Source organism: Glycine soja, chromosome 13 (assembly GCF_004193775.1).
Source record: "Glycine soja cultivar W05 chromosome 13, ASM419377v2, whole genome shotgun sequence".
Classification (NCBI taxonomy): Eukaryota; Viridiplantae; Streptophyta; class Magnoliopsida; order Fabales; family Fabaceae; genus Glycine; species Glycine soja.
Window position 1 is genome coordinate 30,864,104 of NC_041014.1, and position 25,365 is coordinate 30,889,468.

Genomic DNA, 25,365 nt, shown 5'->3' on the forward strand with positions numbered 1-25,365 from the left:
GCCATTGGCCGGCCAACATGTCGATAATAGAAGGTTTTGAGTTTGTAGGGACACACTAATTTGTTGTGAAGTCAGATACAAATTATAAAAAATATAAGTCCTTTTCGCCCGACACAAAATAAAACTAAAAATAGTAATCTGATCTTATCTGATATAACCTGACAAGTACACTTGCCCAGTGCAAATGGCTAATGGGTACTCACAAACCTTGAACATAAATTATTTATAAAATAGTAAAATATAGTCTAGTCGTAGGATGCAATCAGGCAACCAAATATGGGAGCAGGAAAGAAATTATTAATTTTGGCTATCCAAAAATGTGATGATAATGTGCATGCTTGCTTATTGTTTTTTGCCAATAATAAAATTGTCTATTGAACACATAGCTGGAGCTTAAAAGAGGAAGTAATTTCGGGAAAGAGGAACAGTCTTGGCTGCGGTGCAGGTGAGAACCTCTCCATCTGCTGTAACTGTGTATGTTTCTGGGTCCACAGTGATTTGTGGAAGAGTGTCATTCAGTTTCATGTCTCGTTTGGTGAGCTTCCTCACATTCTTCACAGCTTCCACCCTCTTGTTAAGTCCATATGAAGCTTTCACCCCTTCGTCCAAAGCTGCCTGCTTGTGACAGACCAACAATGTGATGTGAATATATGCAAATTTTGAAGAGAAACAAACATGAATAGTAGGAGAAATGATTAGATGGTTTGGGATCATCACATGTTTATGGTCCTGGTCAATCTCTACATGAAATGTAGCCAAGTTTTTCAATCTACAAGAAAGAATTAATAAAACTCGACTATGTGTCATGTTGAGGTTAGACAGGACCATAGTAATCTTGGACCATGTAATAATTTCTGCACAAGGGCTATTCAAGTGCGTGTCTGTGAAAGAGATGGATTGGAGCCATGCCTTGCTCACAAAAGCAATGGAGTGTGAACTACCAGCCTTGCCAAATGCTCCGAACATAGGCCTCATAATCACCTACAAGATTGAGTTTCCTAGTTTAGTTGAAGCATTTCTATTTAGATGGATAAAAGTTATTGAAAGTGTGATTTAAAAAAGTTTGGCACCAGTTGGCACTGGATCATATCCCAATGCATATGAAAACATTACCGGTTCAGGTGTTGGGATGCTTGCATTTGGGTCACCCATGTTAGCATATGCAACCTCACCACCTTTGATCACCATTTCTGGTTTTGCTCCAAAAAATGACGGCTTCCATAATACAAGATCAGCCAACTTACCCGCCTGCAAAACTAGGTCTAAATGAGGGGGTCAAGATGATACTAATATTAGAAGGATCAGCTGCCAATTTGATATGTAAATTGAGGTTAATGATTATGGGGAGGAAAAGAGGAGTGTAGTATTTAGATGCACAACAATACAGAATTATACAGGTGGCTCAATCTCAATTCCAGAAAGTTGAAGTTCACTGGTATTTGGATGACCTAGTGTATGCTTTTAAAGCTTTTTTCTCTGCATCTTTAATCATAGGTAACTGAGTACTGATGGCATTTTTTCACAAGAAATATGAACTCATGTATCTGTTTTTTGCCTTGGACAATTCATATTTAAATTGTTAAAACCCTAGACATTCAAACATTATACCTCAACTGAACCAACATATTGCGACAAACCATTCGCTATAGCTGGATTTATGGTATACTTTGCAACATAACGCTTGATCCGAAAGTTGTCATTGTCTTCACCAGGCTGCAGTGGTCCTCTTTGTGACTTCATCTTATCAGCAGTTTGCCAGGTTCTGCTTATCACCTAATGAAGAAATTATTCAACAATATAATCCCAAGGATTCTGAAAATAATCTCGATTTTCATGGATATACTACAAAAAAAAAAAATGAACGTGAAAAGACAACTATGAAAATTCTGTGTCACATCAACAATAGTAAGACACAAGTGTATTATTGTTGCACAGGCATTGGCACTTAGCACACTAATTCAATTTTTTCATAATAAATACGAGCACAATTAAGTCTAATACAGATGGGCTGGCTTGGGTTAAGGAAGGACCTCTCCAATTCGACCCATAGCCTGTGAATCAGATGATATAATGCTAATTGCCCCCTTGTCATGTAAAATATCTTCAGCAGCAATTGTTTCAGCTCTTATTCTTGATTCAGCAAAAGCTACATCTTCTGGAATATTCTTATTAAGATGATGGCAGACCATCTGTACATCATACGAGCGCAAATTAAGAGCCAAATAGCACAAGCTGTACACTATTACTTTTGTGATTTGTTGCATACCAACATGTCGAGATGCTCATCTATGGTATTATGTGTATAAGGACGTGTGGGATTTGTTGATGAGGGTAGGACATTCTTCTCACCACATACTTTTATGATATCTGGAGCATGGCCACCACCAGCTCCTTCACTGCCCAAGAAAATAATAAAGTTTAGTCAAGAATAAGCCAACTTAGACCGGAAAACAGATATTATAGTTCAAAGAAAGAATGGTAGAGCTTTCAGGGGAAGAGAAAGATCATAGTCTATTTGAATCGATATCTTTCAAATGCTTGCATAAATATAATAAGCCATGCCCTCCTTGAACCCCCCCATAGGGCCAGAAAGAAGAGCTGAGGATTAAAAAAGGACAGAGAACAATATGCAAAAGAATAAGACATGTATAGAGGTGAGCGAATTAATATGAGAAAACCATAGGTTTAACCTGTCACCTAATAAAGGATGGAAACCAATATTCTACCAGGTAATTTTAGATTAACTCCTTTTCTCTGATAAATGATAATACCTATATATAATGAATTTTACAAATAAAATTAAAATGGATATTTTTCCTAAACAACTGTTACAACAGTAGTTAACAAATAACAACCATGCTATGCCGGTGCTTTATAAAAAATTTCAAAGTTAAACAATACCTGTGGTAAGTATGAATAGTTCTTCCTTTAAATGCAGCAATTGTATGTTCAACAAATCCAGATTCGTTTAAGGTGTCAGTATGTATGTTAACCTGTTATAATACAAGTTCACAACAAAAATTAACAAAAGTAACAAAAAGGTAAATAAGTGGAAATATTGAAGAAAGTTGTGCCTGGATATCATATTGGTCTGCAACTGTCAAACAACTGTCTATTGCAGCCGGTGTAGTTCCCCAGTCCTCATGCAGCTTCAGTCCCATAGCTCCAGCCCTGATTATTTCATGCAGTTCATCAGGTTTGGCACTATTCCCCTGAAGCAATAAATGGAGGATTTAATTGACTTTAAACCTTCGTCGAGGTTTTCTAGAGGTTCGGCACTTAACACGAGGAAAACAAACTAGAAAAAAAACTACACAAAACAAGCATTATATGTGAACAAAACAAAAGAAAGAAAACAGACTTTTCCAGTGAAACCAAAGTTTAAAGGCATGTCATCTGTTGATTGTAGCATCAATTTCATCTGATTTGGTGCTGGTGTACAAGTTGTAGCACGTGTTCCATCAGCTGGTCCTGTTCCTCCTCCCACTAATGTTGTGATACCTATATACAATACAGAAAAGGACTGAATAAAATCCAATGAGTAGTTTGGATCAAGAAGGATGCTAGAGAAATAAGTAATGATAAATCTGGTTTTCAATGCATAAAATATAGCATAAGCACAAGTGCACAACCAAATTATCTCAAAGACTCAAACAACTCCCAAAAGTTCCATCAACATACCAGTCATGAATCCAGCACACTGGAGCATGCATTAAATATTTTAATATACATGTAATGCACACTCTTAGTAGAAATTGATTCAAGTTATGAAACTTACCACTTGTTACGGCATCATATACTAATTGAGGACATATAAAATGCACATGACAATCTATAGCCCCAGCTGTCACAATCAAGCCCTCTCCAGCAATAACTTCGGTATTAGCCTAGATATGGATGATGTATGTAAAGTTGTATCAGGATAATGAGGTAGGAATTCAACTCATTGCCTCTAATATCTAGAAGGGAACTTACCCCAATTATCATATTAGGAAATACATCATTCATAATGTCTGGATTTCCTGCTTTTCCTGTTGAGATGATCAGTCCATCTTTAATACCGATATCTGCTTTGATAATTCCAGTATAATCAATGATCACAGCATTTGTTATAACAGTATCCAAGGAGCCCTCAGGTGGATGGCCACTTGATTGACCCATTCCGTCTCTTATGACTTTCCCACCTCCAAAAACACATTCATCACCATAGACAGCAAAATCTTTTTCAATTTCAGCAAACAAGTCAGTATCACCAAGACGGATTTTGTCACCAGTTGTAGGGCCATACTTGTGAGCATATTCCTCTCGAGAAATTACTGTAGTTAATGAATAGTCTTCTCCAGTAACACCTTCCCTGAGAAATTCATATTTGTGGTGAGAAATCTTCTCAGACATGGAAAAGTTATATAACAATCACTTCAATAACAAATCTTAAACCTAGCATTTTCCTCTTCCACATGTCCAAATCCCCTTGTGACCACAGCTTTCATGGCTGCTCTGCAATTAGAATCATTAACTGGACCATCGGCAATGTTATTACCTCCTCTGATGACTTTGTTACCTCCAATGCTTACAAGCACAACGCTTTTACATTCCCCTGGCTATCAAGATTAAATATTTTTCAATTAATAATTTGCGATCTAATAAATGAATTAGTTCAACTACTGAACATGATTAGCCTGATCACATGATAGAGACAAAGAATAAAAAATAATTATAATGCAAAAACTCAATAACAACAACAAAGTAGAATTCCACCTCAAAGCGTGTGGCATTCCCAGCAGCTATATTGAGGCGCATGCCATATGCTTTCCTTCGATCAAAGGTTAAATAAGGATTTACTTCAATAAAATGATAGTGGCTGCCAACCTGAAAATTTTCAAAAGTATTAAAAATGATTGCTATAGTTAACTTATTTTTTTATGTTGGGAAAGGAAACAGCTAGTCGATTAGCTGGAATATTTGAAACACTAAATTTACAATATGTTAATATTTGACAAGATACACATACTCAAATTCAAATCTTCAGAGCAACCTTCAAAACCATATAAATCCTCCAATAATTGATCAGATAACAAATTCACACAAACCAGTAGCTATTGAGTACACTCATTGACATCACTTTGTTATTTCATGTGTGCACAGCTTATCATACTGAATTCAGAAATGATGGCACTTCATGTAAATAGAACATAATGTAAGCATTTTTATATCGAAAAATGAATTTATAATTTTAAAGAAAAACAAAAAATGATGCACAAATTTTATTTAAAATGCTAAGGTGCTTGGTGCAACAAACAGGCAAACACCTGAATTGGTCTGTCTCCCTTGTTGACAACTCTGAGAATTATTGCATTCCTTCTGGGGTTAAGAATCAGATTTTCACTTCTACATATGATTTCACCTGGAGTTCTATGATCTTCTTCGTTCTCTGTAAACTTGTCAAGTGAAGGTACTGTAGACCCAGTTTCCACCCATAAGAGAGAGATACTAATAATGTGAGTAGGGGCTTCAATTTGCAGTTTGTGTTTCTGCAAATCTACTTCAACAAAAAATTTAAAACTACACCGTAGAAGATTGAAAAATTTCACTCTCAACGTTATTTTACTACTGCTAGATATATTGGATATACATGAGCCAGAAAATTAATTTATCTCTATGTTATCCCAGAGTCCTACATGAAAAAAAAAAGAAAATATACACTAATAATGCTTTATTTTCAAGAAAGGATAAATACAAATGTAACATACATATAAAATGAAAGATATAGTTTGTATTTTGTAAGTCGTGTCTTAAAGTCAAACTAATGAGCAAAGACACAATAATTTTAGTATTCATGTAGATGGAAGCACTTAGTAGAGATGTATAATAAGGTCTTATTTGAGTAAACTTGTTTGTAAGCACTTTCAAGAGAAGAAAATAAGAAGGTAACTAAGCTTCCTCCATAAGTTACACTCTGACTTAAATAGAAACTCTCATCTAACTTCTCCAAAAGTTAAAAGTTGATGTGCATAAGTTGATTTAAAAACTTAATTTATTTTACCTTCTTATTTTCTTACCCTTCAAGTGCTTATGTGACAGAGTCTAAATCATCTACTTTCGACAACAAAGTAGAGGGTAGAGACATACCTGGAAGAAAAGAACCAAATAATGCTAGTTCAAGGTTTCCATTCTCGCAAGCAAATAGGTCATGAATGGTGACTAACTTAGTACCATCTCGAAAGGTGGCTTCAACCTACATACAATTTTCCTTAAAAAAATTATGTGACATGTGGCAAATTCTTTCTTTCTGAGGATGGAGAAGACAAGTGAGTTCTAGGATAATTTACAATAAAAAATGAGCTACATCCTTTTGAAGTTTTAAGAGCCATAATAAAGAGGTTAAAAGAGGCTACAAAAAATATTTTTTTGAAAATATATTAATTTCAATCATAGTCTCAAAAAGAAAGATTTATTTTTAAATTATTCTTGGCACAGAACATTGGAGACCTCCAGTAGTAACAAATTGACTGAGCTGACTTCATGCAATACGCACAAAGCCATTTGGGAGAGTGCTTTGTATAATATAATTATAACTACATTGCCATAATGATACATGTACCTGAACACTTTCAACAAGATGAGGAACAGCTGGAAGAACTTGTTTCCTGTTAAAATTTGAAGATAAATTTATATCTATTATAAACTAAAAAAAAACGGTTCGTTCCTCTTTTCTAGGGCAGAATCATATCAAATTAAAGAGAGAAAAAACAAATAATCAATTAAAGAGCATAGAGCAACAGAACCAGACAATGAAAATTGACACAATACCTTCCCAGAAGTTCTCTCCCAATGCACATTAGCTGTGCAACAGTCTTTTCACCATCACGAACAAATTCCAAAATCTATGCAACAGAATAAATAATAACATACATACAAATTAAATTAATTTCCACAAAGGATTAAAACTTGGGTTCTGTATGCAATTGCCATTGGACTACTTAACAGATAACCGATATTATAATAAGGAAAAGAAAGAAGAAGAAAAACAAAGTTTGGAAATTTATAACAGAAAGGAACAAAAACAAACCTGTGTTGCTATGAGAGCCACAGTTTCAACATAATTGAGCCTTAAACCACGAGCAAGGCGTTTCTGTGCAAGGTAGCCTGCATTATGCAGGTCTAGTTTCTCGATCTCCCTTGGACTCAGTTTCATTTTTCAGCCTAAGGAACAGAAGAAAAGAGCAAAAATTACCGATTTATGGATGCGTAAAATAACATCATAAACTTGAAGAAACATGTTGAAGGAGAAAAGCAGCACAAAATTTATGGTTGTTACAGCAGAGAATTCAGAAATTCAGATTGAAAGCCTAAGCTTAGGAATACGGCGCACTTGGAAGTTTAGACAATTGATTATCATATTCATAGTACAGTCAGTGTGATTAACAAAATTTTCTTTGTTTGTCAAGGAAGGAGAATAGTATAGTATTTGCCATGTTTTCTCCAAGTGCAACATGACCTCAACGCTAATAATTTAAGCAATAACTACATCATAAAAGACAAATTTTTGTGCTAAGAGACAACCTGGCAACTGTTTTTTTAGCGTATTGATGTATTAAAAATTGGAGCAGCGAGTAAACAACTGACTCGCGTAGCAGTAAACTAGCAGTATTTAATTGGTGGGTTATACACAAGGAGGGATCTGTTTGGTGGAGTCAGTCTAGGGACGTGTATACCTACAAATTATAATTATAAATTTTTCTATAAGGGTGTTCATGAATGAATTGATTGGTTTGTGTTTAGGGTAAAATCAAATCTAAATCAATCTAATTTAACTGGGTGGGTTTTAGTTTAGATTTAAAATGTTGATTTTCTCTATTTCAACGGAACTAATTCAATTAAGATCTAAGTTAATCTAAAAGTACTTACCAAAATCTATTTTTTTTATCTAACCAAAGATACAATAGATTTTTTTATTGGAGACTCAACTAATTATTTCCAACCTGGATAACAATGGATAGAGTCTGAATAAGATCTTATATTACTTGTCGTCTTTCTTTTTATCCGTTTCAAAAAATATACTCGATTTCATATATGTTGGTGATAATAATCTTAATTCTCATTCTTGTACTAACTAGATACTCCTATATCTGCACTTTACTAATATATAAGTTCAATAATAATAAATTAATTAAAACAATTATTGTAATTACATTAAAAACTCATTCTTAAATAATTTAAATATAACATTAAAAACATACATGCATAATATTAAAAACAAATAAACATAATTGGTTTGTCCAAACTCAAATCATAAATAAATCAAATTACAAAGATAATTATTTAATATAATAATTATTAAAGTTAATATTCTAATTACTTAATAAAAACTCTAATAAGTATTTTAGTATTTTTCATTATCTAATAATGTTAGAGATTAGAGACTTAGAGGATTAGTCATAAAAAATTAATTATTTTTCACGGTAAAATTTATATATATATATATATATATATATATATATATATATATATATTTTACTGTTTTGTAACATATATTAATTATATATATGATATGTGTGGGGTGGATTGGTATTATAATACTGGTGCCCACATCCATTTCCGCATAAATTTGTGGGAATATACATGTCTTGTATCCATCCCCAATATTACAAGTAATTTCCCTGTTTCACTTGAGTATATTTTTGCAGATCCCCATAGCTCCAAGTTCACTTTGTCATCTCTAATCTCCATCATATTGACCCATTTTAGGGTAAAGTAACAATTGTAACTCTTTGCTCAAATCAGATATTGAACCTCATATCTTGGTTAAGGAACCCACCTGTCAAATCACTTGTGTTAACAACTTAAAACCTAAAATTATTAACCTAAAGTTAAGAAATAATTGATCAAATTATTAGATTGGTTTGGATTGAAAAAAGATAGATATGATAACAGACCCAATTATAATTGGATTGGTTTGAAATTGAAGTGAAAAACTCAATTAACCTCATATTAATTTGATTTGTTTGAATAAATGAATTCATTGAATTGGATTAATTAAATGAACATCCTTAAGAAATTATTTTTAGTTATTTTATTGGATACATAATAATTTTGGTCTTTGAATACATAAATTGTGACCAATACCATTAAGTTGCATGACATGACCTAATTATTATATTTTTTACATATTCATGGACTAAATAAAAAAATTATTTTAAAAATTAAATCATCACTAATTTACACATTAAAGGATTAAAGGATCAAATTAAAATAATTATTTGTCCTTATTTTATTATTGGTGTGGACTTTTCATTTATCAATAACTAATATTGGTTAAAGAATTCATCCATCTTTCATAAGATCTCTCATTTTAATTTTTCTTCTTCTTAATTTACAAGGTTTGAACCTCATATCATATTTAAGAGATTTGAATCCAATTTCACTTGATACATTTTCTCTAAAATTTTGTTTATCATTTATCATTTCTTCTTAAAAAAATAAACATAAAGTTGATAAGATATAGATTAAATATAAAATATAAAAAAAATATTAATGTAAATAATTAATTTAATGTTTTGATGGATGTGATGTAAATACTAATAATATTTTTTTATTCATAAAAATTCAACTTAATCAAAGAGTTTATAATAAATTACTCCTCCGGCTATGCCCTTTTATTAAGATTATACGTAAAATATTACGCATGGTTCAAGAAATTAACAAAATTCAATTTTAAATAGCAGTCCACTTTTTTGCACAATGGCAATAGTTTGAATCACTTACACACGATTATAATATAGCACTAAACTATTGGCTTGTTTTTTTTTTTTTTTCTGAATAAGCTACTCGCTTGGTTATATATAATAGATAATAGATTTGGTTTCAATCACTCAGTTTTTTTTTATTGAGTTTAATTTTTATAAATTTAAAATTTTGAAAAAATTATTTATCATTCTTCATTAATAACATGACATACGTCTAGTCAAAACTAATACATCTAAAAAACTGAAATTGATTATTTACGTTAAAAACATACGTCTAGTCAAAACCAAGAGTGCATGTACTTCTACAACTACTTAACAACCTTCTCTATGTGTTTTTTCTAGCCATGGCTCCATCAAACTTTATCAGCTCTTCGACCAAAAATGGCTTCTCTAGTTACTAATCTAATCACCCTTACCCACAATTCAGCCATTTGAACCCCACCTTCACACACAAAATGTACCTGTTTATTTTTTGTAGTGACCACATGGAACATTCCTGGCTCATCAACATCAAACTTCCTCCTTCGATTCCATCGAAATTTCGCACTAGGTCCAACCTCAGCTTCTTTACAAATCACGTTTCTCTTACTAGATTTCCCCCAACGTAACATTCCAGCAGCTCCAACCATCTCTAGTAACTTACCATGAGGTGAACCTTTACCACACTTTGTATGTTTTTTAACACGACCACCACACAAGACTAGTCTTCGAGCTACCTCATCCAATATCACACGTTCTGCATCATTTCCTGCACCATTTTCTCTTGCAAGTAAAAGTGCTGTCTCATGTCTCTCATTCTGAATATCACATTTAGCACCATATGAGATCAAAAGCTCACACATTTCGCCGTGGCATCCTCTTGCTGCTAACATCAAAGGGGTATGTCCTTGACCATCAAAAGCATTGACATCATACCCTTCTTTTAGTAGTTTTTTGTGAGCAATGATCATGTCCCTACAGCAAGCTGCACGATGGAGAGGATTCACCTCAATTGAAACATTCCCTCCCTTTTTAAGTGCATATTCAAGCATCACCTTGTGGAACACTTCACCATTTTGGCTCACATCTATGAGGTTAAGTGCTGTCAAACCTTACTTGTTTTTAAGATTAGTCACATCGGCCTCAGCAAAAAGAAGCAACTTGAAAGCCTCCACATTGCCCCCTACAGCAGCTATCATAGCAGCTGAAAATCCATTTGCATTTTGCTCATCTAGATCAATGTTCTTACTTTCAATGAGTTTATTCAAACCCTCTATATCATTTGCACGAGTTACGAATAACAAAGCCGAAAATCTAGAGGCATTGCTTGATTTAACAACCTTCCCAGCTCTGATTACATCCGAAATTGCTTTCTGGAAGACTTTAGTCCACTGAACACAGTTTGCAATTGAAATTGCACAGTGACCAGATGAATTTACCATACCCAAATCAGCACCTGCTGATACTAGTACTCCAAGGCACTTCTCGTGTAGTACCTTGCACAGATCATCAATGCTGTATCTCCAGATTTTGTTTGGGAGTCCTAGTTACAACCACCATTGATCAGGCACTGAAGAATGTTACACGATCCAAGCCGTGCAGCCATGTGAATAGGGTGTTCATTGGTTTCTTCTGTAGTTTAATTTGCACTACCACTTCTGCATCAGCACCATTGTTTAGAAGTATAGTTACGGCCTTTTCATTGTGACAAATGATGGCATGGTGTAAGAGACTCCTTCCAATGTGCAGGATATTAGGTGAGAGATGACAGAGTAGCATGTGCAATAATTTTAATTCTTACAGGAAAAAAATTATGAATAACATGTTGTTAGCTGAGTAAAAATAGCTTAGATTAGAATTTTTAAAGAGAAAAAAAGTTATAAACTAACAATATAATTTTTTTTACATATAATTCATTATTCATTATGTAGAATAAATTTATTAATTTTTAAAATAACTTAAACCATGATTTATAATTAGAGATCATATAAAATTATTTTATATCATTATAGACATTAAACTTTTTTTAAAATAATGTCTTGAATTTAAATGTTGATAATCGAGACAAAAATTTTCATTAAAGATAGTTATTTAACAAAGATTAATCATTGATAATTAACCATTGTTTTGAAAAATATTATTTTAAAAAAATATTAATTATTTTCCTTTTCAAAAATCATCTTTAATACACACCCACACTTACGTGTGAGACTATTTGTTTTATAAGTCTCCTTCAGTCTTCCATATTCACTCTTATTTGAATATTTTATTTTCATTGGTCAACTTCACTTTCTTAACATGCATATTTGAAATATTTTTTTATATTTTTAATATCAATCGAATGATTTAAAAAATTATAATTGAATATTAAAAGTCAATTTCAAATATATACTCCTGACATAATTTCTTATCTTTAGTTTGAATTTGAATTTTTTTCAATAAAAAAATATCAATCATTTAAAACTATCATAGATCACAACATAAATTATTTTTATCTTCAAAAATATTTATTTAGAAATATTTATTTATTGTAAATTATAAATTTCAATTATGAAAAACAAATATTTATTTTTGTTAAATATACAAACTAAAATATTAAATATTTGTTAGTATCGTGCTTAAAGTTTAAATACTTCGCAATTGTATTCCTACTTTTTTTTGTGTGTGAAAGAACTGTATTATCCATTCCCTTGAGTACATTCACTTATATTTTTTACATACGGATTAAGAAAATAATTAATTTTTAATTTTTATGAAAATTTCTTAATTTCCTATTTTCCCCTGTATTTCTCATTATTAATTTATCTACGAATACTTATTAATTAATTGTGTGGGTTAGAATTGAAAAATATTTAAAATAAAACGAAAAGTTACGAAAAATATTTGAAAGAAACGGGAAGAATCTTATTAAAAGAATAATTATCTCCTATTTAAAGAATAATTGTCTCCATTTCTTTAAAAAAGAAAAAAACAAATGGAGAGAATTATTCTTTTAATAAGATTAGTTAAAGTTAATTCACAATTATATTTAGGTAAATTTTCTTAAGACGTACGTATTGTATCAAATGATCGATAATTATTATTTTAATAAAAATATAAATAATTTAAATTAAAGAAAATAATAATTAAGGTTAATTATTAGATGGATAGAAATTATATTTTACCATATAAAAGAACAATTGATCAGCTGATAATGTAATAGTTATGTAACTTTAGGTAGGACTAACTATTTTATTTTATTTTCCAAGTAACTTTAGGACATATTAAGATGGCCTAAGAACAAGAGAGAAAGAAAACATATGTGAGAGGAGACAAGAAAGGTGGATGTCACCATTGTAGATATTTCCAATGCAAGCACTTTCCCCGCACTCAAATATACTCCTTTAACCATTAGCTGGATTTGGCCTGCATTTGATTTGGTTTAATTTCCCCCACAAAGCCAACAATTAATACATATATAAGGAAATGAAATTATAATACCTGCTTAAGCCTTGACAATGTCTCTCTTTCTTTCTTGACTACATTCATTCTGATAATTGATCCAGAAGGCTAACAAAATTTAGCTAGTGACACTTCATCGTCATTGTATGGTTGATTTCTTTTGGCTATATATGTCTGTGATTCTTTATAAGTGAATAATGCCAGTTTAATTATTTTTAGTAACCTAAATAGTAAGGCTATTTGACTAAAAAAAAATAATCCTTTTTTTATGTACATTTTTTTTTCTTCCCTAAAAGTTACTTTCAAATTAAAATTAAAAAACTATTTTTCATTTTAGTTTAAAAGTTCATTTTAAAATAATTGCCCGCTAACCCAATGCTTAATTAAGAGGGTCTCACTAAATTTCACTTTAATGGTATAAAATTTTATTGAGTATGCTCGGTAGTATACACATATTCATCAATTTAGTGTATGATTGATTCCACAACAAATGAGACATAAAATAAATTTTAAAAGAAATATTTTATTTTAAATGAAAATATTATGTATCAGATCTTTTTGTTAACATGTGAAACCTTTTTAAAATAAATGTATCTTTTTTTATATAAAAATTAACAAAAACATATTTTTTTCTTATAAATCTAAAACTTGATCGAGTCTTAGTTATTTTATCTTTGGATGAATCATAATTTAGTGCTCTTGATTGAAAATGCTCAAAGATATTAATGAATTCAAGTAAACATTCATCTTTGAACTAGGTATTCTCTTGGTCTATGACTATAAATATTAATTAGCTTATTCACGTTCTAAGATATGTACTTTGAACTAACTTGAATATTATATATAGCTACAAATTAAGTAAAATAAAATATGTTTTAAGAAATAAAAGGAGGAGCAGTCGCACCAAGTTTGAATTATCATATACGCATCTAATTGAAGCACTAATGTCATTGGCTAGTTCAAGGACTCAATCAGATCAATCATATATGTGCACAATATTGTCAAGCTCTACAGTTATTGCAAAGAGCATCAACAACACTATTCAAGATAGTTAATTAGGACTGCATACATATAATAACTAGTGGAAGGAACTCTTCAATAATGCATCGTAGTGGCCATAACCATGATAGATCACTCGAATAGGGTTATCCTTCCCATACTCCTGACCGTATTCTGCAATAACTTTAAGGTTACTCGAACTCTTATCCTGCATGAGCACCGTTATAGGCATCCTAGAACCATAAGATATATCGTACGTCATTAGAAATAACATTTACATTTAATATATTTTGTCACGCTATCTATGATTATGCATGGAATCATTTTGAGAAAATAATTAATTATTTGGAACGAACAAATTATACTTATGCCTCTTAAAAGAAATCAATTAACTAATACACAAGTGCCGGCCATCTTAATTAACTTTAGGCAAATCATATATGCATGCAAACTGAAAAGTTTTGCAAATGAAAATAATATATACACTTAACTGTAAGACATGTGAGGACATGAGAAGTTCAGGTTCTCCTCCCCATATGTGAGGCTTTCGCATCTGTACTGTATAGGTATCAAAGTCACCTTCTAGAAACCTGTGCGTTATGAACTAAATACTATTAATGTTTCAGGTTTCAACTTCAAAATGCACTACTACAAGTGAAGACATATATATAATGAGAATATGTCAGCATGATCAGGGATTTAATCTCCAAGTTTGCGTGTAGGGAAGAAAAACATATATTAAGAGAGATTAGTCGCTTAATTAAATAAATTTTAGTATTTTGAGAGATTAATCCTTATCTCACGGTTAGATACCCTAGGTTCATAAAAAATATGTAGGGGATTTTCCTTCAAAAAAATTTAAATAAACCGGCCAACTGGGATCTTTATGACTTTTAGATGAGGAGATTAATACAGATGATACAAATCACATGTTATAAATTTGTAATCAAAACTACCTCCTTCTTCTAGATAACTTACCACTCAGTGTCTACCCTCCTCTTGATGAATTCATCCACAACCTGCAAAATAAGATTTAATGTTTTCCCACAATTCGGGTTCAAATAATGGATCAAAATTATGAAATAACCTACTTAACAAAAGGATCTATGTTCACATAATTTGAGATGGAAATTAATTAGTATGATCTATTTGCACAAATGTTGCTGATGGTCCACCATATAGTAACATCACACTAAATTCTTTGAACAATAAGTATGCCAAACTAGAATTCATTAATTACATGGGAGATCCTTGCTGATAATATATATATATAGATGGGGAAGAAAAGAGTACCTTGGCTCTGAGTTCATCTGCGAGTTCTTTTTGCCTGCTAAGACTTGGAGATGGTTCCCCTGATCTTAGACATGCACCATAAACCACAGATCTAAACAAACATCTACCGTCTCCTGGAATACCTGCAACAAAGAAACAGTTTTAACTTTGAAGTAACACATGATGAGAAAATTTAGCTACAAGGAATTATAACAATTTTTCTACTGAACAGCGCGATTGCAACATGCAATGATATAGGTGCATACTTGTTCAAGTTGAGGTAACTCCTTTCAATTTAAAATTGGAGTCCCAAGCATGCAGTTACTATATACTAAAACAATTACAAGTAACAACCACCAACTTATTAAATATCAAGTCTAATTTAAACATCACTTTTGTAAGAAAACTAATACAGTCAGTATTGAAATTCAGAAGTCATTAATTTTATTGGAATCAGCAAAACCTACGAATTATTGGAAGGTTGTTACCGAGCGATTTTTCTGGCTGTGGCATCACTTGAACCGCAAGCTAAAGCCAAACCAGGTACACTGCTGCATAAATTAAGCAAAAGAATAATTAACAGTATATTGCTCTTGTCTTTTGAGCTTGGAGCTTGGACTTGTTAGGCACTTCCTCCATCCTTTTCATCTGTTCTTTTGGTTGATTTCTGGCATAAAATTCAGCACTAGACAACCGAATCTGATACTTTTTTTTTCAACTTTTTCTTTCTACCCTCTCATTCTGCCAATTAATAAATTCTTTCATAAATCAATGGTAATTAAGTGTTTTTCTTTCAAAAAAAAAAGTCTGATTTTTTTTGTCTGTTTTGGCTGAGATCTCTTTGTGGCCGTAAAGTATTGACATTAGTGTTATTCAATATTCATGATGGCGTATGTTTAGTTTAGAATCGTCCAAAATCATGTAAAAATATATAGTTAACGTAATTTTAAGTAAATATTCATGTACTGTCTAAGTTGAAGAATTGATTCTCATTTTATAATTAATTTTGAGGTGAAATAACCTTAAATATCGTTTGTGTTGGATAAAAAAAATATATATTGATTTTACTACTAATTTGTTTTTTAGAATAAAAACTTCAAAACATGATTCACTTCAAAATTAATTTCATTAAAAAATGTTCACTCACTCTATAATTAGTTTGAGCTGTTGCTTATTAGATAGATCATAGATGCATTTTGTGAGTTGACAGTTTGATCGAGTGTGTGAAACTTGTTCAGAATCAAGCAGTGATTTCAAGATTGGGTAATGGTGGGTGGCTCTCACTAAAGATTGTCGAATAATACACCAACTGTGCAACATGAGATGTTGATGAAGATGCATGTCGCATTTTGAAAAACACGTAATGATAGAACCTTCAACCAAATTGGTTGGACCCCGCAACCGCAATAAATTGTGGACAAAGTTCTTCAACAGTGTGAATATTGGAATGCTATTGTTCTCTCCTGATAAGGAATCGGTTCTTTGGCCTTCACCTTTGTTCCTTGTCTTTTGTGAAGTTGTTGTATTTTCTTTAAAATTATCAAAATTTAACACCCTTTGTTCCTTACACTTTTCATATCCGGGCAATTTGTAGCTTATTCGAGGAATAGGTTAACTGTAAAATGTTGCACTAATAGCGTCACAAATATGCCACGCAGTATTTTCTTTTTCCAAGTGAATTTTCCGAAACAGCAGTGAACTTTAGCTGATGTTTTTTTATCGTTTAAAGTCTATGTCCGTGTCCGGAAATGTTGATTTTAACCGCACAGCATTATTATTGGTTGGGAATTAATTGATGTTTCAAATAGTACTAAATAACAGAGTGTTTGTCAAAAAATACTAAATAACAGATATATATTTGATCATATTTCTCGGCTAGTAAATTATAGACAATACCATCGCCCAGCCTATATGTTGAAATCCTTGACAAATTGACACCATTAGTACACATTGTTCGTTTCCGCTGATAATGATGCTAAACAGCTCTGTGATATAACCAAGTCAAGCCATTACGTTAACTAGTTTGCTCTTGCGCTATCAAATGCTACTTATACGTGCCATATTATTTTGATCTTAACCCTTTAGTTAATCAGAAGATAAGGATAATGACTAATCTGAAATTCAAATTAAGAATTAAATAAAACTTAATCAATAATTATTTTTACTAAAAAATCAAACTGGGATGTCTCATATTAAAAAAGAAAAGAAAGTATGGGCAAAACTACCTATACACCATCACTTATCATATTAAGGTACTAATATGCATTTTTCCGAAACAATAAAAGTTACTTATAAATACAGTTTCTCACAATAAACATTTCAGTTGTGTTAGGCTTTCTGTCTCCAAACAAAAAAATAAAATTCTTTTGGTAGTTAGAAAATTAAAATCAGCTGGCACACTAACAACATGCAACAGAATCTAGCAAAGATACTGGTTATTTCACCGAGGAAACTTCCTAAACCCTAAGACAGAATTCACCGAGGGAAATCTAACACTTTAAGCTCGTAGAAATGCAAACACCCCTCCCCCCACCCAAAAAAAAAACATTTATGAGAGATTGGTATACGAAGGGGGAAGGGACAGGTAATCAACATCCATAAATTACACATGACTGTACATCTCTTCTTTGGGAACCAAAAAGTAAGCAGCACCCGTGAAAACGGGTGAGAGGGTGAAAAGCAGGGCCAGAAAAATTAAGAATCAAACAGAAATTTACATGAAACTTAACACTGGTAAACAGAATAGCTCTTGCTTTTCCAGAGAAAGCTGAAAGCTTTCCCCACCTTTCTTCTAGATATTGATTTAGATAGCAGTTTGGTTTCAGGAGGAGGCATAGACAAATCACTACTTTCGGATTCACGTTGATCAGTCTTAACAGGTGAATGGTCTTGTTGTCGCTGCTCTCGGAAGACCATCAAGAGCTTCTGAGCCTTCTCTCTTCCTCTCGAGGTCCCATTCACCGATATTGACACCAATGCAGGTATAACCCCTTCTTGCAGGACCATCTCACAACATTCCTCACTCCTGTTACACAAAATTAGGAGACAAGAAGCAGCTTGCTCCTGCTCTATGGGCTCACCAGTGTCTAGAGTGGAAGCCAAGGCACTTATAAGTCCAGGAGCCAACATCAATTTCTCTCTTCCCACATGAGAAACCGCCAAATTTATCAAAACAGCTATGCATTTTTCTGTCCACATGCAATCACCCTGGCCTACAAGAAGGGATTGTAGGCTACAAATGATGCCAGATGAAAGGAGGTTTGGAATATTGGAGGGCACAGTAGAAAGGTTATAGAGTGCATGGAGGGAATCTATCTTGCACTGCACTTCTGTCTTGTCTTGAAGAATCTGGATTAGGAACTGGACAGCCTGACTTGTGCCAATCACATGCTTGGCTTCATCGAGGCAAGAAAGATTCAGATACAGGGCAACTGCACAACCATAGGAACTAGTTTTTGAAATCATTTCCTCCAACAACGACAAGATTCCTGTTGCTATCATAATTTCCTTATTTCTGTTGAAAAAAGAAAAAGGGATCAAGCTTGGGTTAACGATGATTTGCAGAAGAAATGAAAAACAAAGACAAAAGGTAGTCATTGAGCCAATTCAGAAAGAGTTAATGGAACATCAATTCTATTATTTCTTCAACAAACTTCATTGCAACATACTAACTAAAGGGTGTAATTCAACAAGGACAGTATCAATTTTCAACATCCACTTGTGCACTATGCATGTCTTCTGTGTTTTTCTACTACGAGCAATTTTCTTTTGGGAATACATCATACAAGATGCTTCAACAAACCAGAGAAAATGATTCTGTAATTCATTTTCCAAATAAAGTTTAAAAGGATTTGCTGGACCAATGCCACTATATTTTTTCCAAAATACAGGAGGCCAACCAAAAACGACAGCAGCTGATATATGGGTAAGGCTCTTTCAGAGCTAGAGGATGAGTAGAAGTTAATCATTGTGAGACTGAAGATACTTTTAACCACAAGATAACAAAGTGACTATGGCATTGGATAAATGAAAGGTGTCAATTTTCAAATAACAATAACTATTATAATTTTGTAATCATATGAAAATCAGTTTTACATTACAATTTAATACACACCTATTGTTATTCACAGCCAAGTTGAACAGAGCCATAGCTCCATTTTCAAGAGCCATCACATTCGCTTCAAGCACAGCTGATTGCAGAAACTGCATAAGTGCTTCAACAAATCCATTGGTGCCCATAAAAATCCTGGCTTCCTCATCATCCCGCAGCAACAGCCTCAACTGTTCAACCACTCTACACTTCCTCTTCCAATTGTTTCCTTCTGTCAAGACTTTAAGAAAACTAAGATACCGTTCATTATCTTCCTCTTGTGCAGAAAAACTTTCAGTTGCATTTCCCCCTGTTTGCTCTGAGATACCACTCTCTTCTACAGGAACAACTTTGACACCCTTCAACTTGCAAGAGCTGACACTGTTTACGGATCTTGAATTTGTGGATTCAGTGTCTGATAATGCCAACCTCCAGTAGTTAAAATCAAGAGATTCAGGAGGGCCTTCAGGAATAGGAACTCCATTCTGTTCACACCAACTAGCCACAAGACCCTTAACACAGTAATTAGGAGTCAAACAAAGATGTGAAAGTTTCTGTTGAGTCTTTGGGCAGGTGTTGTGCCCATCTCTGAACCATTTCTCTATACAAATCCTTTCATATGTTTGCCCAGAAGCAATTATAACAGGATCACTCATAAGTTGCAGAGATATTGGGCACCTTAACTCTTCTGGCGGAAGGAGCATCTGCCCTGATTTCCTATTATTTGGCTTAAAATTAAAGGAACTAAGTTTTGAAAGCTGTCTGTCAAAGGCATGACAATGACCACCGGGAATGCCATCCTCAAGAGATCTCTGAACAGTGGGAGAACAAGGTTGAGAACCCTGAGAATCATTATCATCAGAGAACTCACTTCTAAATAACTTGGAATATTTCCTCATAAGGTGTAAAAGAAAAGCAATAATTGATTCTTTCCGCTTGTCTTCCTCAGCACGAGCCCTTTCTATGAGTTTTTTTAGAGCTCTTCTTTCTGTAAGAGCTGTTCTTGAAGAAGTGATTCCAAGTCTAGTAGCAGCCAGATGAAAACATTCAAGTTCATTACTATCATTAGAGTCACTAAACTTTCTTCCCTGCTGAAGCAATGCAATTAAATCATCCCCAACTTGCTTCTCTGATGGGTCAAGTGCAAATACCGTACTTGCAAGTTCTTTCACAATTTCCTCAATCTGAACAGATGCCGTTTAAAAAAAATCAAATTATGAACAAATTAAGTATTGACAATGATGACATAAAAAAAGTATCACTGTGCATGAGCATTTACATAAAAGTGTCAAAGTGCTAAGAAAGCTGAATTCAAAATATTGCAAATAACATGGCTATGAATTATTATGTAAAGAATACATGAAACTTATAAAATAGGCTCTCCCTTGCTAGATATTCAAAAAGCAATTAGCAAGACTGAGTAAAAGTGTTTAAATAATAGAGCAGGAATGTAGGATCATGAACCTAGAATCAAATGGGGGGAAATCAAACTTGAAAAAAGTGGTGTACATCCATATTGTTGAAATTCCGCACCTGACAACCAATAGATTGAGGAACAATATCTTCCACCCGTTTAAGACTGTCCTCGAGAGCACATTTAGCCTTCTCAAATTTTAGCAGAACAGAATCCCCAGTTATAGCCTGCGTTATAAGTGAAGTTATATGTAAGATACTCTACAAAATGTATTACAGTCAAATAACCTTATGAAGCAACATAAAATAAAATGTAATAAGTGTTAAAGTAAATTAAATCCACCTCTCCAGGCAACCAAATCAGAGAATAAAAATAAAGTTGTACAATAATAATCGTACCAAGTAAAGTTTACTACACTCTGAGCAGTGCTGAAGAACATTCTTTGCCTTTTCTAAGGCTACATGCAATGAACATAATGCCTGAATTCCAGATTTGCTCCTAGGCCTAGCAGCTTCTAAAGAAGGAAATAATGACAATATCTTGCAATATATTGCAAAAAGACACTTGCACATTTCTCCATGTAACTGCTTAAAAAAAAGATATATATTGGTTAGATGATAGATTACATCCACAGAATTAACTAAAAAAAAAAAAAAACTTGCAACAGAATGTGAAACAATGGCCATAAAAAGTGGCGAGAAGAAGAATACAAAATATTTACTCTTTTTTTATAGTTTGGCCACCAATTAAAAAAAATCTTAAACAAAAACAGTGACAAGTCACATACATAAAAGAAAATCTTTCAAATGTGCTACAAACAGTGCTTAGACCACAAAAAAAAAAAAAGACTAATATAAATGCAATTTGTCTCCTTAGTTATACCTTAGCCAAAATATTCTGAGTATTTTTTTTACACGGTACTGACTTACTACATAAAAGCATTAGAATTTCAAAACAGCTCTCGCAATAATTAAAGATGTATCATCATACCTTGGCATCGCTTGCTGCAAAAAAACTTTCTTCAGCCTCAACAACATCCATTATTCACATTCAGTCTGTATTCTTAGGTGCTAACTAACCTCAACTGTATAAAGTATTAAGCAGGATCAAAAAGAAGAAAGAAATAAAGTTAGTAAAGTAGGGTGAAAATGAATGCTACAGCCAGTTTATAGAATGTATAAAAAAAAATCAGCCTAAACCGCTGCAACCAACTAACGAAACATTCCACTACGAAAGTAGGTAGCAAGTTGAACATATTAGTCAGTTTAATATTATAACAGTTAGAGGGACTACTTCAATCTTGTTTCATATGCAAACCATATAATTTGACGCTATCTTTCTTATAAACAATTTTTTTATAAAAAAAAAAATGGTTTATACGAATAAGCATTTTATTTATGCAATGAGCACAATCCGGAAAAAAAAAAAAAAGTAACCAAAATAAAGTCAAATCAGTGAGGAATTAGATTTGCTAAACCCTTAAATTTTAAACAAGCAAAAAACTATCACTTTCTGTTTTCAGCAATTTCTCTCCATCCAAATAGACCACAAGAATTTGTCCAAATGACATCCACAAAAACAATGTACTACCAACAACAAAAAATTTCATAATAGACTGAACAACCAAAGATTAATACAAAATTGGAAAAAGTAACCAAATCAATTTGGACATTCTACCATTGAAAGGAGAAACGTTGATTGAAAAACGAATTCAGAACGTGCAAATTTAACCCAAGAGAACGTCAATTTAACAGCTTCATAATTCCCCCCCCAAAAAAAACACAAAACAAGATTGCGAGCTAAGATGAAGATCTTCACTCAAATTGACAAACACCGAGGCATCATGTCACCTTGGGCAATATAAATCGAAAAATACATCAATCATTTTTAACTTAATCTGGTCTAAGAAAAGAAAGTAAGAAATATGATTCAAAATGCGAAGCGAAACATTGAAGTTGAGAAGAAGAATATGAAATGAGGGACTATTAGGGTTTGGAAGACGCACCAGGAGAAGAGGAGAGAAGAAATGCAATGAAATGAATCATGTGATTTATGGCCAATAAAAACGCCGCTTCGTGAAAAAAAAATGATGGTTGGGAAGAAGATCTGTAAGGTTTGGTTGAGAGAGACAGGTATTGAGGTCCGAACCGAAGAGCGAATTGCAGGGAGGAAGCGCACGAGGACAGAGGGGACAAAGGGAAAGAAAGAGCAATGCCAAATTGCAATGTGAGAGAGATAGCTGTGCTGTGCTTTGCCGTGTTCGGGAGCGGTAACAAATCATGGAAATTTTCATTTTTAAAATGTCTTTAGTCAATTATTACTTACCATAAGATACTGATAATTATTATTTAGATAATGGAGTATTTCGTATTTGAGTTTTGATAGTGGAAAATATATAATTCAAAGGTTTAAATATTTTTATATCCGATATTTAATATTTCTTCTATTCATATAATTTTTTTCTTTTTTAGTCTTAGTAAGTTCTAATTATTTTTTATTTTGTTTTTATAATACTTTAAATAGTGTTTATAATGAAAAAAAATCAAATAATCATAATTTATAATGACTAAAAATAAAAAAATTACAATGAAAAGAAAAAAAAAACATTGAATTACAAAAATTAATGATGTATTTAAATGAGAAAAATTTTAGTTTTTTATTTTTTTTATTTTTATTCTTAATATATTTATCAAATTTATTAATTACTTTTTAAAAATAAATTATGATTTTATTATTTTTATATTATTTTATATTTTTTAACATATAGTTTTATCAAATATTTAAAACTTAATAAATTAATTTTTTAATTTTCCGTTATCAGCTTTCAACTATCAATTAATTTTTTTATTTATAATTAATTTTTTATTAGTTTTGTCTAACATAATATTTATTAGTTGACAATCTATAAATATTTTTGGAAAAAATCAATTTTTTTAGCATGTCTGGTCTCTCTCATAGTTTCTAGATCTAATTCACTTTTTTAAAAATAAAAAATAAAAATAATTTTTTTTCTGAAAATTAATTATCAAAAAAGTGTATACATATTTTATATCAATAACATAAGTGATTAAAAACATTGTTAGGAAATTAAAATAACATGGGGACAAATTTTGGCTTCTAAGAATGCAATTAATGTTGTTTATCTCTCCCTCCCGCTTCACCGGCCGACATTTGCCGACCTCCTTGTTTGTCGCGTAGCAAACCTGTCATATGTCACAATAGTTGCCCGGTGACAAAATTGTCCCTTTCATTGCTTTTATCTTTTGAAAAAAAACCAAAATCTTCAGGATCTATCCGACAACTACTTTTTTAAGATGTTGAGTACACTCATAATGGATAGAAAAATATCTACTCATGGTTAATTGTAATCTTGTTTAACTGGGACTAATGTTAACACATTCATAAATCGTCCATGCTTTGCAATCCAACGTGCTAGGGTGGGCAAAATTTGTCTACACCGTCACATGGAAACTTGTGGATTCAATTAAAAAAATGAGCAGATTCATGTGCTGGTTGTATTAAAACTCACGTACAATTTTTGGGTTTTTGATTAAGCCATTTCTTATGAGCTGTTATACGATTTATTTATCAAGTATTGTCGTGGTGAAGTAATGTTCTTGACAAGTCTAGTTAAGTTTCTCATAGTGTTTAAAATGTTCGAGATCCTATCCATTGATTAAATTTAACTATAATTAATGTTTAGATATTAATAAAACATTTATATTTTTAATGGATTTAAAAAATTTAAACACCATCATTATATCATCATATAAAGTTCCACATAAAATAATTGAAGATATTTATTTAAAACAATTCAACACACTCAAATAATTTTTTTTTTATAAATTATAATTATCTTTTAAACACTACTAAAAAAGTCATGATTTACATCGTTGATTCTAAGACAGTTCTAAAGAATCATCTTAAAATGATGGACAATGTCATTTTTATAATAAAGTCAAACACAATGATGACGTTTGTCTATCTTTGATCTGTGTACGGGATGACAAAGTCGTAATAAACTACTTACCACAAAACTATATTAAATTTTTTATTATATAGTTCATAATAAACTACTTTTTCTTAAGACATATCTAAGATAAAAAAAATTAAAATATGACTTAGTATTAGTCATGATAAGTACAACCATAGAATAAATAAACTAAATTTTTAAAAAGATTCAATTTTTTCTTATTACTGGTCAACCAATTGTTTTTTTCATATATGAAGTTTTCTGAATTTTTTATGTTTGCAGCTTTTCATATTTGAAATTTTCTTTACAAGTTTCATTTTCTTACAAATATTTTTCTTGTCTTTTGCGTTCATTGTTGAAGCTCTTAAGATATCAATATGCCTATGTCATCTACGATAAAATGGCAAAATTTTCAAGTGATCGGTACAAACATGTTTGGCCCAGCTCGCAA

At 32.0% G+C, this 25,365-nt stretch overlaps 3 protein-coding genes and 1 pseudogene across 9 annotated transcripts; all 4 read right to left on the reverse strand.

The window, feature by feature from the left end:
- Positions 1–196: 196 nt before the first annotated feature.
- LOC114381470 (urease-like) lies at positions 197–7,582 on the reverse strand. Of its 5 annotated transcripts, none has more exons than XM_028340736.1 (19): positions 7,564–7,582; positions 7,070–7,203; positions 6,811–6,884; positions 6,602–6,647; positions 6,130–6,235; positions 5,310–5,539; positions 4,759–4,869; positions 4,438–4,601; positions 3,976–4,354; positions 3,779–3,887; positions 3,362–3,501; positions 3,075–3,212; positions 2,902–2,993; positions 2,267–2,396; positions 2,031–2,189; positions 1,609–1,773; positions 1,114–1,248; positions 910–981; positions 197–615 (listed from the first exon to the last, which is right to left on the reverse strand). In XM_028340736.1, exons 2-19 carry the CDS (start codon positions 7,193–7,195, stop codon positions 394–396), a joined length of 2,598 nt encoding a protein of 865 aa, XP_028196537.1. In that variant the 5' UTR covers positions 7,196–7,203; positions 7,564–7,582; the 3' UTR covers positions 197–393. The 5 variants fall into 5 exon arrangements, with proteins under 5 accessions (XP_028196537.1, XP_028196538.1, XP_028196534.1 ...); XM_028340737.1 differs by lacking the exon at positions 7,564–7,582 and adding an exon at positions 7,319–7,518 and having other exon boundaries at positions 5,310–5,455; XM_028340733.1 differs by lacking the exon at positions 7,564–7,582 and adding an exon at positions 7,319–7,518.
- Positions 7,583–9,956: 2,374 nt separating this feature from the next.
- Positions 9,957–12,001, reverse strand: LOC114381779 (annotated as a pseudogene).
- Positions 12,002–14,058: 2,057 nt separating this feature from the next.
- On the reverse strand, positions 14,059–16,174 carry LOC114381501 (OTU domain-containing protein At3g57810-like). 3 transcript variants are annotated; one of them, XM_028340773.1, is made up of 5 exons: positions 15,905–16,134; positions 15,459–15,580; positions 15,144–15,184; positions 14,657–14,755; positions 14,059–14,398 (listed from the first exon to the last, which is right to left on the reverse strand). In XM_028340773.1, the coding sequence occupies exons 1-5, from the start codon at positions 15,948–15,950 to the stop codon at positions 14,245–14,247; spliced, it is 462 nt and encodes a 153-aa protein (XP_028196574.1). In that variant the 5' UTR covers positions 15,951–16,134; the 3' UTR covers positions 14,059–14,244. The 3 variants fall into 3 exon arrangements, with proteins under 3 accessions (XP_028196574.1, XP_028196575.1, XP_028196576.1); XM_028340774.1 differs by having other exon boundaries at positions 15,926–16,129; XM_028340775.1 differs by having other exon boundaries at positions 14,258–14,373; positions 15,905–16,174.
- Positions 16,175–17,857: 1,683 nt separating this feature from the next.
- LOC114382297 (U-box domain-containing protein 45-like) lies at positions 17,858–23,222 on the reverse strand. Its single transcript, XM_028341612.1, has 6 exons — positions 22,947–23,222; positions 21,932–22,025; positions 21,340–21,525; positions 21,061–21,168; positions 19,552–20,711; positions 17,858–18,951 (listed from the first exon to the last, which is right to left on the reverse strand). The coding sequence occupies exons 2-6, from the start codon at positions 21,980–21,982 to the stop codon at positions 18,162–18,164; spliced, it is 2,295 nt and encodes a 764-aa protein (XP_028197413.1). The 5' UTR covers positions 21,983–22,025; positions 22,947–23,222; the 3' UTR covers positions 17,858–18,161.
- Between the last annotated feature and the right edge of the window lie 2,143 nt (positions 23,223–25,365).